Source organism: Notothenia rossii (genome assembly GCF_949606895.1).
Source record: "Notothenia rossii genome assembly, chromosome: 10".
Lineage (NCBI taxonomy): Eukaryota > Metazoa > Chordata > Actinopteri > Perciformes > Nototheniidae > Notothenia > Notothenia rossii.
Window position 1 is genome coordinate 53,222,845 of NC_136908.1, and position 17,740 is coordinate 53,240,584.

Consider the following 17,740-nt stretch of genomic DNA (forward strand, 5'->3'; position numbering starts at 1 on the left):
CTTTCTTTTTATTTTTCTCCGAGCAGCATCCCGGCCACACCTCCTTTGGGATGTCTGTCTTCAACTTGAGCAACGCCATCATGGGCAGCGGCATCCTGGGCCTGTCCTACGCCATGGCCAACACCGGCATCGTTCTCTTTACGTGAGTAACGGGAGGGGGAAACAACAGCATTCTTGCATTACAGAGAGCAGTTTTTACATAGAGAGATATTTCTTTGAATGACTCAATTTTCTATATATTGGCATTTAAAAACCTTGAAAATCTCAGGTGGTACTCAATGTCGTTCATTACAACACAAATTTGGTAATACCGTCTCTTTAAAATCCCCAAACAAAGCCTTTAAAATAACCGTGTGGTTAATTAAGGCTACATCCACACTGATACATTTGAAAAACACATCAGTGCAAATTAGTATTTTAGCCCTATTTCAAAAGTCATCACTGTCCATGCTGACTCTGGATTTATGGGGTTAGGGTTAGATATTCCGAAGTCATGTGGACGAAATCTTTCAAAACTATAACATATTAGTGCTGAAAACACCTAAAAGCAAATTCCTTTCCTGAAAAAAGGGGTGTTATTCAGTGTCTATACACCTTAAAATCCAAGAACAAGTTGAGAAATCGTAATGCAATGTAATACAAGGAATTAAGATGTCACATATCATCATTTATTACCTTCCGGAACTAGTTTACAATTAGTAAGATAATCAAATCCTTTTACTCTAATCCCTACTGCTGTTAGGTCACCAGTGCTATGAGAATACATGGCAATGTTTGACCTGCCAGTGAGACAGAATGAACTCTTGGGAAAAAATTTATTATCGTCACATTACCCCCTGCAATGTATATATAGAGCAAAAATGTCTGAACTCCCGCCCCCTCTTCCTTCAACTCTGTCTGTCCCCATTATCAGCATTCATGGGTGCCATCCAAAATCGGACACCCCTCTGTCACCCTACACCCTGCACCCACCCCTTTTCCACTGGCCTTGCCCCTTCTGCATGGCCACCTCATGAACTGGAGCTCAATAGAGCAAAGATATATTTGATATAATAATAGCCTCCATCTTGCTATTACTGTTATAATATGAGAACAATTGGATTCCATTGGTAGCCGTGCGGGATTGTTTCAGTATAACGAACATTTCAAAATAACTCCAGAGCTTTTAACAGCTACATTTAGTGAAAAAAGGTGTCTGTAATCACCTGCAACATACTTTTATGTAACCAAACATTTAGTAATAATGGATTTTTGTTGGTGTGAAGTCTTAAAAAACGCCATTTCCCTACACTCAAAATACTGTCTGGGAGGCGCACACTGAGGAATGATATTCAATAAATAAAGTTGATATAATAACAGAAAAGACCTTTATTTTGGATGAATCATACAACACAACAGACATTCAAGGCTAGATCGGAAAACTTCAATAAAGGTTGCAAGCCTTCAGATTATCGGGTTTTTAGAATACCAAAGGTCACTACATCCACCGGTTAGTTGTCGTCATGTCCAAACTGTCCTCTAAATGCTGACCTTCGCTCTCCCTCTCTCTGCAGGATCCTCCTCGCTGCCGTGGCCACCCTCTCCTTGTATTCTGTGCATCTGCTCCTTATGACAGCAAAAGAAGGAGGTTGGTATTCACTTCAGATTCAGATCCTCTCATTGGGCTCCAACCTGGGATTGATAACCACAAAATCAATAGAAACTGTAAAAACTATGTATTTGACTGAACTGCTCACATCATTTAGGGAACAAAGTGCTACGTAAGACAAAAAGGAATGTAAATCTGCCCCTAAACAACATTAGCACAACTAACTTTCTGTCCCGATACACCCTCCTTGTGGTCATTGATGTGCATTGGATGGAATACACTTTTACATTTGTTCAATATAATACACCTGATGTTTCCTGACAGTCACTCCCATAAGCTCGTTTTTTTTGGGAATGTTTCCATGGCTAATATGTGTGTGTGTTCCTGTGGCAGGATCCCTCATCTATGAGAAGCTTGGAGAGAGAGCATTTGGCTGGCCGGGGAAGATAGCAGCATTTGGATCCATAATTATGCAGAATATTGGAGGTAGGTGGTGAATTTATGTGTATGTATATCAGCTTGATTTGATAAAAGAAGTATATTTGTATGCGATGTAGCAAAGTTTCACATCTTAAGCGTTTTCGTGTCCTGCAGCCATGTCCAGCTACCTCTTCATCGTGAAGTACGAGCTGCCTGAAGTCATCCGAGCCTTCCTGGGTTTGGAGGAAATCACTGGGTGAGTGTGTGAAGATAAATGTTGTGCAAGAACAGTATATCAATGTCCATCTTCAAATGAATTGAGTAGTTGTCAACTGTTGAATCATATTAAATCAAGACATTGAAAGACGTAAAGTTGGACTTCGATGAATATTTTTATATTTTTCTTTGGCATTTTGTAGAACCAGCAATTAATGAATTGACGGGATCAGGAAATAAATACTTGTTGTGCAGGGATTGACCTTATTCTAACCTATGTTTGCAGTGAATGGTATTTGAACGGGAACTACCTGGTCGTGTTCGTGTCCATCGGAATCATTCTGCCTTTGTCTCTTCTGAAAAATCTTGGTAAGGCCTCACATCACATCAGCCTTCAATTTGTACATTTCAGTATCGGCTCTGTTCCGATACTATATATGTCACTTCCTGCAGTCTGAAGCTATTTTATTTCCCATGTTCTTGCAGCTGTCTTTAACCACCCATGTGTGGTGTAACCCTAGTGAGCCCTTAGTCAGCTGTGGTAGTTAGGAGTCACTGTAACCAAGCACTGCTTTGGGCCTGCTGTCAGCTCCACCACCACACGTAATTTATGCAGATCTGCCTCAGATGTTTCAGCTCCAGGAAGGCTTTTATTACATACTATATTATTAAAATGTTACACATGCAAATAGGATCAAAGCCAAATGTGTCTATGTAGACATCAGGATGCTGGCATTTTACAGGCTTTGAATTGAGGGATATTAAGTTTCCAACCACACCAGACAGCTTCATTCACTCTGCTGCTCAAATCTGAACTGCTTCCCATATCAGACTTTTGATATATTTTAAGATAGAGGTCACAACCCAGAGGTGTGACAGACTTAGACACCCAGATGTGGTGAAGATGAGGAAAAGCAAACCAATAACTTGTGATTTCTCCTTTTAGGCTACCTGGGCTACACCAGCGGCTTTTCACTTTGCTGCATGGTCTTCTTCCTGGCTGTGGTAAGTCAAAACTCAGCAAAACCATCATCAAAATGTGGGATCAGATGCTGCTCTAAATGCACCAGGCATCTGTGAACATCCGCTCATTAACATATATTTAAGCTGCAATAACTGTCAATGGTAAGTGGAACTGGGTTGAGCTATACGCAGGACACAGTAGCAATTAACAGAAAATACCTTTATTCATGGCTAAACAAGAACAGAACCGAACAAAACTCCCAGTTCACCCCAAACAACGAGAAAGGGATCTGACCAAGAGTAACCGAAAAGCAGGACTTACAGTGAGGAACAGGTAGAACTAGTTGTGTCAGGACAGACAAACAGGAAGTAAGAACAGATACGATACAGATAAGAGAGATCTTCAAAATAAAACAGGAAACATCAATGTTGTGTGTACAACTTGACTTGTTGACCTCATGTTGTTCTTCTCCAGGTGATCTACAAGAAGACTCAGGTGCCCTGCCCTCTTCCCTACTATTCCCACTACTCCAACCTCAGCAGTAATGCCTCAGACAGGCTGTACCCTCTGAACCACTCGGCAAACATGGATTTTTCCCGAGCAGACGTTTCCTCTGCGGTTCAAGGCAACAACGACGCTCATCACTCCTCCGCCGTTCATGCTGAGCCTCGCGCCGACGACGATGAGGAAATGTGTACCCCCAAATACTTTGTCTTCAACTCACAGGTACGATGGGTTAGCTTGTAGTGATGGTACATTTGGTTTTCAGTATAGTAAAAATTAAAGCAGTGCAAATAATCATAATGGAATCTGAGTGAACTATATCCTTTATGAATATCTAACCCCAGAACAAACTCCAAGCTCATTGAAGACTATCCATTAAGGGAATTCTTCACAATCTTACCCCAAAGTAAAATGAAACCTAAAACTCAAATATTTAATAAAAACTAATGGAAATTCAAACCAATGATACATTGGTGCCAATTCCTACTGACTCCAAACATTTTCCAACTTGTATAAATAGAAGCTCTTTGACGTCTTATTGGCAATTGGTTGAAAGGGTGTGACTTCCATTATGCAGCCCCTGTGGATTTAGTGGAGTTGTGTAATTGACTCAGGCATAACGGGTCATATACCATTTGAATCAGTGAATTCAAAGCTTCCCATTTCTGAAACATGAAATAAAGACACCATGGACACAATATACACACGTTAAATAAACAATGCTGACGTTTGGACCTACTTACTGGAATCTTTCTTAAGACCTACAAATCAAACAGAATGCATATCAGTCGGGGCATGTTTCTCAAAGGTGGGGTTTTAAGGGTGTGTGTAAGGCTGTGTCCACATGATCATATAAAGAATATGACACATAGCGTTCTGTTCACTTGATTTATTGACGTGGTGATTTTCACATAGTCTAGAAAAGGAACACTATGTCTTACATGGAATAATAAAATGTACGTCTCACGAAAGTTGTTCATGGTACTATAACTGTAGCATCATCAAACTGGTACTGTGGGATAAAAAAATTAAATGACTGCCAGGAAAAATAAATACAGCTCCAACCAAAGACAACAAACTGTAGGACATTATGTCCTAACATATTTTCCTCTACACTTTGTTCCTTTTTCCCTGAGTCTCTAGAAACACTTCACTACAACAGTCAAATAATATTCACGTCCTCAGCTTAGAATAAGTGTGTATTTTTGTTAGCCACATGGTTGTCCTACTGACTTAATCTACATTTTTGTGTGTTTGATTTCTTGATTTCTAGACTGCATACACTGTGCCCATCCTGGCCTTCGCCTTTGTCTGCCATCCTGAAGTCCTGCCCATCTACAGCGAGTTGAAAGAGTAAGTATATGTGATCACTTTAAATCAAGCAGTGAAGTACCATGATCACCCACTCATGGGGCTTTCAGACCAACGCGGTTCCAGGGCCGGTTCGGAGCTAGAGCCTGAAAAGCACAGTTTTTTCCTGTTCACACTGCAGCAGAGCCGGCTCTAGGCTCCGAAACCCCGTGCTGTTCAAGCACCAAAAAACTGTCGCTCTCGAAGCAACAACTGCATACGCCGGGCAGGGGCAGGGGGAGGGGCAGGATCAGCCTGAGCAATAACAGTTTATGAGGAGTACGGCAAATGAAAGTTGTTACAAGCAGTAGTGCTGATCAAAGAGACTAGAACGCAACCACACACTTATTAAAAAAAAAAACACACTTTATAAAGTCAGGCAACACTAACCAGGCTTAGTGTGATTCTGTTTATTTGTACCCTATTTTGACCATCCGTTCGCTGTTATTGATCATTGTGGAGAGCAGGCAGACGTTTTGTTTTGTATTATAGCAGCTATCAGATGGAATCAATACATGGGCTGCACAGGTTGTCAAGACTCATGTCCGACTATAAGAAGTAGAATCATAATGAAAAATACGCTGGTAAAATGTGCCGGCTTATGCAAAAAGTAGTCAAAATAGTCAGTTTCGCTTTGGTTGCTATGCTAACTTCACCCATTTTATACCAGAGAAACGTTGTGATGCCAAACAGCAGGCAGCACTGCAGCGGTCGGTAAATGCCGCTGAACACATTAATAAACAATGAACCAGGGCACTCTGGAGAAAAGTACAAGGGTTGAGAAGTAGTTATTTAATTGAATCTGGGTTCGTGTGATTAAAAGCAACACGATCATCGACCCGACGCCGTTGGGGAGAAAATCAGTGACGTAAACCGTGACGTCATGACACAGCAGCGGCAGCACCAGTCGGGCTCTCGGCGGTGTGAACAAAACGGGGGCTGAAAAGAAAAACCGGTTCCGAACAAGGAAAGTTCTATCACGGAGCTAGAACGGGATCCGCGTTGGTGGGAAAGGGGCATCAAACAAACCTACGGGTCAAATAACTCAACCTGTTTCACTATCCAGCCCTGCAGATGGTTGCATCTTGTTGAAGTTCACGATGTTTAGTCCAAGGCGTTAACCCGAGCCTTTAAAATGTGACCTCTATTAAAGTTAATGTTTGTTGCTTCAACAGTCGCAGCAGGAAGAAGATGCAGATGGTCTCCAACCTGTCCATCTTGACTATGCTCATCATGTACATGCTGTCGGCGCTGTTTGGATACCTCACCTTTTACAGTAAGAGATAGTGAATTGATAACAACTAACCCTAACCCTATCAATCATGTATAATTGACTAGTAGTCTAACACTTCAACATTACTAGTCACCTTAACCCTAATCCAACATTTTACTTTTTCATGGCTTCTGTCACCTTAACCTCCTGTTTCTCCTCCAACAGACAGGGTGGAGGCAGAGTTGCTCCACACCTTCACCAAGGTGTATAAATTCGACACCATGTTGCTGATGGTGCGTGTGGCTGTTCTGACTGCTGTCACTCTGACCGTGCCCATCGTGTTGTTCCCAGTAAGTACATCCCAGAGAAACACTTATCTTGTCCCAAAATGTTTGAGTGTTTTCCAAAGAGTATGAGAACATTAATACGGTTTGGAAAGGGGTGGTTCATTACTAGAGCTTCTATACTTTGGTTTAGTACAGCGTCATTTTCCTCTCAAGGCCTCATTAAATTGAGCTTATTTAAGCAGTAAAACTATTTGATTCATATCTGAGCGCACACAAACATACTCCACCCCTGTAATTGGAATGATCTTGCCAGCTACATTTAGTGGAACATTACTGCCACTTTGTGTTTTTCTGCTTACAACACAAACATACACACTTTGGGATCGGGGCAGTAAGGACTCTTTTTTTCGTTTTCACCTAACCCGGGGCCAAGGGTTTCCAGCTACAGAAACGTAAGGCCCTCACTCACACACACTCCTTCCTTCCTTCACACTCCATGTACAGTGTGTTCGTAGTCTAATTTTAGCTAGCCCTTGCCTGATATGACGGGAAGAAGGAGGGCTGATGGCAAGAGGAGGTTTCCTGTCCGGTTTTAGCTTCCATGCAATCACACTTAAGGGTTACATGTAAAGAAGTATCTGCAACTACAGGAGGCAGCCAGGAGAGGGCAGCACAGGTGTGGCTATGTGGTGACGGGGAAGTGCTGACAGAGAATGATGCAGCAGTAAATGCTCAAAAAGACACACGTTTATGCATGGTTACAGAATATAAGCAGCCACACATATCTGTGCTGCAATATAACCACTAACCACGTTCTACACATTCTGTTACATTTAGCTGATGATTTTGTTCTCCCTCGTCCCGTTATCACCCTCTGACTGACACACGCACACCCTTGCACACAAACATCAGACGCTCCTTTTTTTTCTGCAACGGGGGACTGTGAGAGAGGATCCCCCTCTCTCTGCAGTGGAAGTTTACAGGCTCATGCTGGACAGTGGAAAAACCCTCACCCTGACTGCTACCTTCAGGGAAATAAATGGAGGCGGAGCCATTGACATTGAGAGGGTGGGGGTTGGTTTGATCTGGCTGGAGGGAGGGGAAGAGACATAGCAAGCCTCCGAATGTGTCAGCTAAAGGTTAGAATCAAAATCAGAGTCAGATAGTGAGGGACTATGTTATAATGTCTGACGGTGGCTATAGCCCTAAATCCCTGCTAGTTTTATTAGGAACTACAAGCACATGGATAATTGTGCGATAAGGGTGCAATGTGTAGTTCAGAGCCATCTGGATGGGTTAAGTGTCCTCTGAAAGCATGCTGTGGTTAGTTGTAGCTCAGAGAAAAGTCAGAAACATCACACTACAGCTCCTTGAAAGCCACAGAATGTGCTCGCGGGCAATAAATCGTCTGTGAAGCCGAATGTCAACAAAAGAGTAACATAACTGGTTCTGGCTTGTGTTTACCTGCCTGGATTTCTGTGTCATAAGGCAGTTTTTCTTTTAAGTTGAAAAGAGAGTGGCTGACCTTAGCTAATGCTTAAGTTGATTTGTGCATGAATGGAAATCTTCATTTGTGTTAAGAATGTTCAACTGGCCATAAATATGTTTGCAGTAAATGTAACATTGTTTAAAAGATTAACAGACTTGGATGTAAGGTCTGAAGCTCTGCCAAGTTTCCGTTTGACATTTGAGGGTTTCACTTTGAATCCCTCTGACCTTCATCTTGTTGGGAAATGAAATGCTGCAGACCTTCAGCTACAGATTAGCATTAGCTTTGTCTGCCACCGTCCTTGGCTCCAGCGGGAAACTTCTATAGAGTGGGAATGTGTGTGCGGGAGTTTAGAGACTTGTTGAGGCGTGAAAGTGTGTGTGTGTGTGTGTGTGTGTGTGTGTGTGTGTGTGTGTGTGTTTTTGCGTGCGTGCGTGCGTGCGTGCGTGCGTGTGTGTGTGTGTGTGTGTGTGTGTGTGTGTGTGTTTTTGCGTGCGTGCGTGCGTGCGTGCGTGTGCGTGCGTGCGTGCGTGTGTGTGTGTGTGTGTGTGTGTGTGTGTGTGTGTGTGTGTGTGTGTGTGTGTGTGTGTGTGTGTGTGTGTGTGTGTGTGTGTGTGTGTGTGTGTGCAGTCAGGTGGGGATAGATGCTAACAGAGGCCAGATCACACAGGGCTTTGCCGGGATCCAACCCATAATGAAAAGGCTTTACGTGGAGTCAAACATGCCCCAGTTCTCAGGCTCCAGCTGAGACTGAAACTGTGGGAGACCCTGCACACGAGCTGATTACACCTCCACCTTCACATCCAACCATCATGTAGTGAAGTCTTATACAGACTCTGAGTATCTTTAACAATATAAACCCAACTGACTTGCATTTGTTAGCTTACTGGTGGAATCCAGATGTGTCTGGGGTCAATCAGCTGGCTTAAACTAGCCTACCGCATGCTCTGTGTGTGTGCATGTGACTGCAGGCATCTGAGGTAAAGGGTGGGGGGCTAAAAGTGTGTAAATATCACACAAACACCAAAACACTTGCGCCAGGTAACAGTCGGGTGCTGAGTAGTTTGGAGCCTTGGAGAGAAATGCCGCATCCAGGCTCTAGTTTCCAGACTGTGCCTGAACGCAACAGCTGGTGGAAGGGGGGGTAGGGCACAATTATAGAGTTTCATGAGGAAGACTAATATAAATGAGTCTTGGTTTTAACTTGCATAAACTGTTCTGGTAGTGCAGGTAAAGTGCAGGCACCATCCCAGTGCCTCCTGACAGTCACGATGGAGGTCACTTGGTTCAATCTGACAGAGCAGAAAATCCTGTTAATGTGATTTTTTTTTCCTACGCCATACTCACTGGATATAAACCCAGTTCATCAGTCAGAGTTGAAAGGATTTACAGAAGGGCATGTGGAGCTCTGCCAGCAGTGGAAATAGTACACATGCTAAATAAAGAAGTTGTTTTATTCTCTACATTCAAGTGTCTCCACGGGCTGTGATTAAACGGGTTGTCATGGCAACTGGTGGCCCTAGTCTGCCTTAATGTGGGACTAGTGAGTAAGAGAGATAGGAAGACAGACAGAAACAAATAATCAACTACCAGTGACAATAACTGCTTGGTGTAAAGACACACCCCCCCCTGCAGGAGTCCCGCCCTCCTCTCCCTACCGGCTGATGCAATCCTAAACCTCCATTACAATGCAGGAGATAATCCTCTGCCTTTTTGAATGGGCCCTATAGGCACCGCCCCTCCAACCTTTCCCTCTAGCCTGTGAGCATATGGGGCCTCAGGTTTTACCTGATACTCGCGACCTTTCACCCACTGGAGGCTCGACAGGCTCAGCAGCACCAGGCGTCTTAGCTAGGATCTCCTGCACTCTCTTTACCCCGCACATACCACACACAGAGTAGGTTGCAGGTCTCCCTTGAAAAAGAGATCAATGATCTCAAGGGATTCACCTGGATAAATAAAGGTTTGAAATGAAATGAAATTAAGAGTCTCAAAAGAAGCCTTGTGGCATAATTCAGTCAGCGGACAATTTTGGGAATCACCCTCGGGCACAGGCCAGCAGACTAACTGTTGTTACTTATTTGTTTCTTAGACAGACCAAGGCAGAACGGTGCCCCTGTAGTAGGCTGTTTTACTCTAACAAACCATACAGATACAGACACTGATAAAGTTCTAAAAGATCATCTGATTTCAGTTCATACTTGAAGGTGAACTTGTCTGAATCCTTATGATCAAGCTAATCTTTAATTGTCGAATCTTTATGTTTTTCCCCAGATCCGCTCCTCCATCAATACACTAATTTTCAGCGGTCGGGAGTTTAGCTGGCTGCGTCACATTCTGATTGCTGCTGCCGTCCTGGCCTTCAACAACATGTTGGTGATCTTCGTCCCCTCCATCAGGGATATCTTCGGCTTCATCGGTGAGTCCTGCCTCTGAGCACTTTGATGCACAGGAAAAAGGGTTGACAGGGTTTCTACTTATCACTTTTTCATGTGACAGATGCAAATCTAATACCAATCTAATATAGTTTCTTTCCTCTTTTAAATAACTGACCTTTCAATTAACAAAAAATAACAATGCTTGATCTAGGAATCCAAAAGGCCTTAGTCGCTGGTAAGAACTAGTAACAACATGTTGAGGAAGTTCTGGGCAATCATGCAAAACCCCTCAACATGGGCAGATATGAGTTAATAAAACAGGCATTAGAGGCCCGATTAGTATCTTGAGTTCAAGGGTCATTTTATTAAGTAAAGACGTTACATAAGCTTTAAATTGTCAGGTCGAGTCAGCTGTGCCGTCTCGTGAGCCGTTTGTGGGCACTGGAAACAAACGATCAGGTTCCCAGTGCCCACACTGAAAATATGTAGACATGTCTCCCTGAATTTAAGCTGCAGTGCTTTTGCATAAACATCTTAAAGCTACATTCTCTTGTATAATCAGAATGGAAATCGCTTCCAGGTTAAAGCCATGTGTGAACATTGGTACTGTTGGAAGAAAGACGTTTATTGTTTTGTTTGTTTAATGCAAAAGAGTAAAAAATAATAATAATTTGGATCGCTCTTACATCACTTCAGATAATGCCGATGTGTTTCCTTCCACACGCTACAGACAGTGTGGATAATCAGTTCTTTTGAATTGCTGGTGTCACGGCTATACATGCATTATTTACCTGTATGCATTTAAAAGCTGTATATCTATTTATATACCATTTAAAATAGCATCTGTCTGAAAAATACAAATAGCTGAATCTGTCTTCTTCCTGGATTTTATTGCAGGTTCCTCTGCAGCCACTATGCTCATCTTCATCCTCCCTGCTGCCTTTTACATCCGCCTGGTCAAATCAGTGCCGTTCCGCTCCCCACAAAAGATCGGGGTAAGTGTACATCTTTCGCACACAATTATTTTTTACAATAGATTTGAAACCGTCAGAAGTTTGAGCCGTCACATTAACCCCCTCCTCCGTGTCTCTTCAGGCTTTAGTCTTTCTCATCGTGGGAGTCGTCTTTATGATTAGCAGCTTGTCACTCATCGTCCTCGATTGGATCCACAACCCCCCAGGCTCCAGCGGGGGTCACTAAACCCCAACTTAGATACACTTTTAGTAGTGCAGCAAACCCCTTCCACCCACTGCAGCTGGTCCAACATCTGGGAACAGGGATGTGACACAACTAATATGAGAGATTCAAATCCCGGAGAGGAGGAAAACGGACTTTAACGAGCCACCATGACAGCCTGAAATCATGTGATCTTCCTGATTTCTTCCATCTATGAAGAGCTGAACAAACCTGGCACAGATCTGTGGACTGCAACTTGCAGGGGTGAAAAGACGATACAAGTCCCTCGGTCCTCTGTGCACTTGAAGGACTGACAGTTGGAGGTAGTCAGTCGTCCTTCACAAAACAAGGAGCACTTCAAGCATTACCTTTAACACACACGTAGAGACACAGTATAACATATCTACACCTGTATTTTCGGGCTAATCTCAAAACCACGGCGAATCTACAACATAACTCAATAATAGAACTTTAAATAAGGACAGTTTTGCTGTTCTGCTAAATGTTAACAACCAGAATCTTCGCCAAAGTCTGCAGTTACCGGTCAAGTGGGTTAACACACACTCAAGGATCTTCAAAGAAGCCAAGAGATGTTTTCAGTATTAGTGGATCCGAAAATGCAAGGTGTCAATGTAAATAGTTATGTGTTTAGGTAGAGGGAGATGTAAAAAGATCTTACTTTGCTTCATACTGCTTTTTTCATTCAGGTTTTATGAGGCAAAATGATCCAATCTTTCAGAAAACACAGCTGCTGCAATAAGAAATGTCACGCTACATTAAATGTTATACTACATTATCAATCCACAAAGGCAATGGTGATTTTCGGCATTTAAAAAGAGACAGGAAATAATGTTTAATTTACATAATTTCTTGGATGGCTAGGTGCATATCAGACCATAGGTAGTTTACAAAAATGCACATTCAAATGTGAATAAAATACAACCAAAAATTGGTAAATTCAACTTCTACCATACTACAAATGTCACTCTTTCTAAGATGATATCTAAGGAAAGGCCTTAACATGATTATGTGCTCCTCATCTTTGAAGAATATTTTGGACATTTTGGGAATTTGATTCCTTCCTGTCAGTTAAATTAGAAGATTGGTAGCCTACACTATGAAGCTAACGTTAAAGCCAGCAGTGGTTAGCTTGGAGAGTAATGCTAGCTAACTCCACTTAGAAACACAACTCGATATTTTTATAATTCATAACTTCAACTAATGACAAATGGTGTCTGCATTACTAAGCTTTAGAGGTGGGATTTAACTTTGGACAGAGCAGGGTTAGTTGTTTTCCCACACCTAGGTTCTTATTCTAGGCTTAGCTAACCCTCTACAGGAGCTAGCTTCAACTTTAGCATACCATTTTTCATGAATGCACTGCTAGACACACTAAAATACACACAAATCTGCCTTTAAAGTACACAATTTTGATGTTCAAGAAAATGCAGATATTTATTTTGTAAGTATAAACAGGGGTCATGAACTACATTTTTAAACTCAGTGGATTAATCATCAGATATTTAAATACTTTCACTGAAAGCCTAATGAATTAAGTTGTATTATGTGTCATTGCCCAATTAAATAGTTTTTTTTTTAATTGGCCTTGTTCTCAAATTGGCTGCTAATACCGGTGCCTTTCTTTGGTAAAATAATTGACGACAACACCGAAACCTCAGTTCGCCTCTTCTCCGACGCCGTTATGTGTCACCAACACAGCCAAAGTGGAAAACATGTATAGATCCTTTGTGGATTTACGTACATGAAGCAAATTTATATTTCAAATGAAATGGTGTTTTGTGCATGTTTTTGGGTTACAAACATGGTATTTTTTGACAATTGTATATGCTCTGTAAATAATCTTTATTTTATGGTACACTGACACACATTGTCTGTGAGGGAGTTGATGGGGGACCTTACAAGTCTTCTGCAATCCAGTGTTGGTTTTAGTAAATATATAAATATATATACCGTGTATTACATTTTTGTTTCTTGCTGTAAAACAGTAGTTTTTTCTTCCTTTATTTGAAGCTTGTATATTTGTAGAAAAAGTGGCCTCTATATATCCATTTTCATGTTTTAATGTTAATTCGTCATACCAGGATAAATTAATCAAACATAACAAAGTTCTTCCAGAAGTCTCAGAAGCAAAAGCAAAGTAACTTTAGCTTATTGGTTCCTGCTGAATAACCCTGGGGTGAGATTAAAGGTCAAATTCCTTGTACGTGTAAACCTACCTGGTAATAAACCTGTTTTTGATTCTGATTCTGATTCTAAAAAGCAAGCTAACAATGCTGTAACAAAAGTATAACACGATAATACAAAGTATTTTCACGCAATAGGTAGGTTATTTTTGACAGAACACTTCAAACACGCAGAGTGAGGTTTTATTTCCATGATGTTACTTGAAGTGAATCTTTCCTCGGCCTGATAGAGACAGCAGGACATATGACTGTGAGGTCCACGCAGCCACTTCACTATGAATGTCAAATAATGGATTGTTCTCAGTTAGAAAATCTGGCTCACCTGCTCTTAATTGTTTCATGGATATTTCTCTGTGACTATATTAGCCTCCTACCGTGGCTTATTTTGCTCAGCTGTAGTCAACAGCTTTGTCTGTTCATTAGCTTGAGTTTTAGTCTTTGTACATTTCGCATTTTAAAAAGGCTGTAGTATTCTTTTAAAGAATGCTTCCAGTACCACACCTCTACCCGCTTTAGTATCTCAGGTATCTAATCTGTATGGATCTTTCTTCTCACTTTTGGACAAATCACTTCAACTCTTGCATGATTGAACCATGTTGTACAATGCTGTTGTATCTTGTGCTGACCTAGATAAGGAGTTGTCTTGAGGATCTGTTTTAGCAGACAAGTGTTTAAAGAGTAGTTGTACAGAAACAACTGCCTTGTTTTTCTATAGATCTCTAGCCAAGGAGAAGCACTCGCTCCATGTGTCTTCTGTTCCCAGCTGCTTCCTGTGGATCAGGCCTAACATTCACGTTTGTAATTTTTCCCGAACAGAGGGGATGTTTTTGTATCAGTGATGCTGTTTCATTATGAAGAACAATAAAAATGTGAAATAAAATATGTTGTGTTTCATCTGCCCTCGTTTTGAAGCTGTTTCACTCAAAAAGAAAACAGGATTGATTCTAAGCAAGCTAATAACTACTGTAAATATATTCAAACACTGAAAAAATGTTTGTCACACCAGGTCTAACATAACATGTCACAGTCGAGACTAGTGTTTGAACCATATCTCTGGCATCATGATGGATAATATTAGGCATTCAAATAGATGATCCTGTTCATGTCTAAATAGTATCTACTGCTGACATGTAACACCAGGATGTCCTGTTCCCAGATGATCAAAACAAGAGGTCGGGAAATGAGCAACCTGTCTCTTTTCAGATTCATAGCCTGAGTTCCAAAATTAATCTGGTGGACCCAAACAAAAAGTCAATAATTGTCATAAATGTATTTATAAATTGACTGTAGTTACTTGCTTTGCAGACTGAAAAGGGATGATAGCATCTAACACCTTTTTATTCCTGTTCATAAATGAAAGGTCAGCGAGGTCATGAACCTCAGCTCAAGACTTTTAGAGGACGTGCCGTCAAACACACACACACACACACACACACACACACACACACACACACACACACACACACACACACTCACACACACACAAGAAGACTCCAGTTGCTGTGTGTGTGTGTGTGTGTGTGTGTGTGTGTGTGTGTGTGTGTGTGTGTGTGTGTGTGTGTGTGTGTGTGTGTGTGTGTGTGTGTGTGTGTGTGTGTGTGTGTGTGTGTGTGTGTGTGTGTGTGTACGTGTGTGTGTGTGTGTGTGTGTGTGTGTGTGTGTGTGTGTGTGTGTGTGTGTGTGTGTGTGTGTGTGTGTGTGTGTGTGTGTGTGTGTGTGTGTGTGTGTGTGTGTGTGTGTGTACAAGGCAGAAAGACAGCAAGGCAGCATCGCATCACGGATGGAGGTCACACAGTTCTGTTGTTAATCTGGTTACACAACACCATGGGCTCAGACCTTTGGATGATAACCTGCTGTATCCTCCTGTCACCTCACTATCCACGCTCCATGTTTTATTAACAGGCCTATGACCTCCTGACTCGCAATTTAATTCTCTCTCTCTGCCTTTCTAAATCTCTAGTTTGCATGGCTATTGTCAGTGTGCTGTGCAGTTACTTGAAAGAACTATTACAAAAACACCAAATTGACTTTAAAAGAACCTGATGCAACAGAGCCGATTGTTAGTAGCTTTCCAAAACAAACAACAGGAGGCACAAGTCTGCCGTCATCGTTCAAAAAGGGAAGTCGGAACATTTTTACTGTAGTTTTCCAACGGTTGTTAGGGTACACACATTTAATATTTTCAAAACAACATGAAAGGATTAAATCAGAGTGGTGTGGTAATGACTTAAACGGAACAGATGAGATTAAGATAAAACACGAAAGGATACTGTGTATACCCTCTTGACTTTGTTGTCCTCACATGTTTATCTTCTCATGCAGTGATATGCTTGATTTATTAGCAAATCAGAGCTATTTTAAATGCCGGTAGGCTCCGCGCCAAATCGAGCATCATTGACGACACACCACAAAAGATGGATGACAGACGCTCAGTGACGGCGTGACATTGACCGACGTCCGATTATCGGTTTAATGTGTCATAGCCTTTTGTCTTTTTTGTCCTATTTCAATGACAGATGGGGAAAATATATTCATCTCCAAAGCTGGTTCCCAACCTGGGTCCTCTGTCCCTCAATAGGCCGAAAGCTTTGGGAAATTCTACCTTTTGATCCAAACCAATACACTCAACACAACCCACCTTTACTTCAGCACTCACTTCGTTTTTCTTGCGTTTCAATATTTTATGAGTGCTTGTTTCTCTGCTTCTCTTCCCCCTCTTTACCTCTGCAACTCTGCAGCACACTCCCCTCCTTCCCCAGTCCCCTTCTCTCCCTGCACTTTTCCTCCTCTATCTTCCTTTTATGAGGATTAGCTGTACTGTGTACAGTGCGGTGCGTTAAATTCCAGGAATACGGTTGGCCACAGTTAATAACCTACTATCTGTGTGGGAAAAAGCCTCAGCGGCAGCAATCTGCAGAGATTTTGAATCAAGCCAACCAGCCGTGGGTCACATGCTGTAAAAGATCTCGGATTAGGTGGATTGGCTTTACCGAACCTAAAAGTTAAAAGTCGTTTAAAGTAATTTGGCAATTATGGGAAAAGCCTATGATCTCACTGCAGGCAAAAAACAATAATAGTATTTAAAACCACAATGTTAGTAAATCTTAAATGTTTTTTCCACTCAGAGCCAGAGCTGTATCCTCTCATTATTATGCTAAACTAACATCTGCTAGCTGTGGATTAATATTTACAAAATGTCAAACTATTCCTTTAACAGGATAGCAACAATGATGTCAAATAATCCACACATCGATTTAATTTCCATAACAGCTGAGAGGGGTTGTGTATGTGTGTGTGTGTGTGTGTGTGTGTGTGTGTGTGTGTGTGTGTGTGTGTGTGTGTGTGTGTGTGTGTGTGTGTGTGTGTGTGTGTGTGTGTGTGTGTGCGCGTGTGTGAGTGCGTGTGTGTGTGTGTGTTTTAGAAGTGAGTGTAAATCCATCACTTCTATATAATATTTAGCGAAGAAGGTAATGCATGGGTCCTATATCCGTTAAAGGGACACGTAGCAGACGTAACAGAGACACAAACATACACACACACTGACGCATACCTAAACACATACACAAAGACACACGTTGAAACCTGTATTTCATGATCATCTAACTTTGAGGATCCTATCAGCCTTCAGCACACACACACACCACTCCATTGCCACACATAAAGGAGGAAAGTGATGTAAACAATGGAGAGAAAAACACAAAGGTGACCTTGTATAACCACTCACTGACGATAAAGGATAAATCATTTTAAAATAGTTTAGTTGCTTAAATTTCTTTAACGTTTTAACGGTTAATCTGCTTGTATTTGCAAATGTGAAGGTCCAATTGCTTTTTATGCACATTAAAACAGTGTCTTTTTTAAAGCAGGCTTGATCGACACGTTTTTCTTTTAATTATTTATTGATACAAATGTTGGTTTCAGTTGTCTATGTTATTGGTTGTTACCAGTGGT

At 41.6% G+C, this 17,740-nt stretch overlaps 1 protein-coding gene across 3 annotated transcripts in view; it reads left to right on the forward strand.

The window, feature by feature from the left end:
* The window catches only part of slc38a4 (solute carrier family 38 member 4), a 34,250-nt gene extending 19,581 nt beyond the window's left edge, over positions 1-14,669 (forward strand). For all 3 annotated transcript variants that reach the window (XM_079654526.1, XM_079654528.1, XM_079654527.1), the window contains exons 4-16: positions 27-142; positions 1,554-1,627; positions 1,982-2,074; positions 2,183-2,264; positions 2,511-2,593; positions 3,171-3,229; positions 3,663-3,914; positions 4,966-5,045; positions 6,218-6,318; positions 6,481-6,605; positions 10,306-10,450; positions 11,307-11,404; positions 11,505-14,669. In XM_079654526.1, the coding sequence (XP_079510652.1) occupies positions 27-142; positions 1,554-1,627; positions 1,982-2,074; positions 2,183-2,264; positions 2,511-2,593; positions 3,171-3,229; positions 3,663-3,914; positions 4,966-5,045; positions 6,218-6,318; positions 6,481-6,605; positions 10,306-10,450; positions 11,307-11,404; positions 11,505-11,609 (1,413 nt within the window). In that variant the 3' untranslated portion in view covers positions 11,610-14,669. The remainder of the gene's footprint in view (positions 1-26; positions 143-1,553; positions 1,628-1,981; positions 2,075-2,182; positions 2,265-2,510; positions 2,594-3,170; positions 3,230-3,662; positions 3,915-4,965; positions 5,046-6,217; positions 6,319-6,480; positions 6,606-10,305; positions 10,451-11,306; positions 11,405-11,504) is intronic.
* The last annotated feature ends 3,071 nt before the right edge of the window (positions 14,670-17,740 follow it).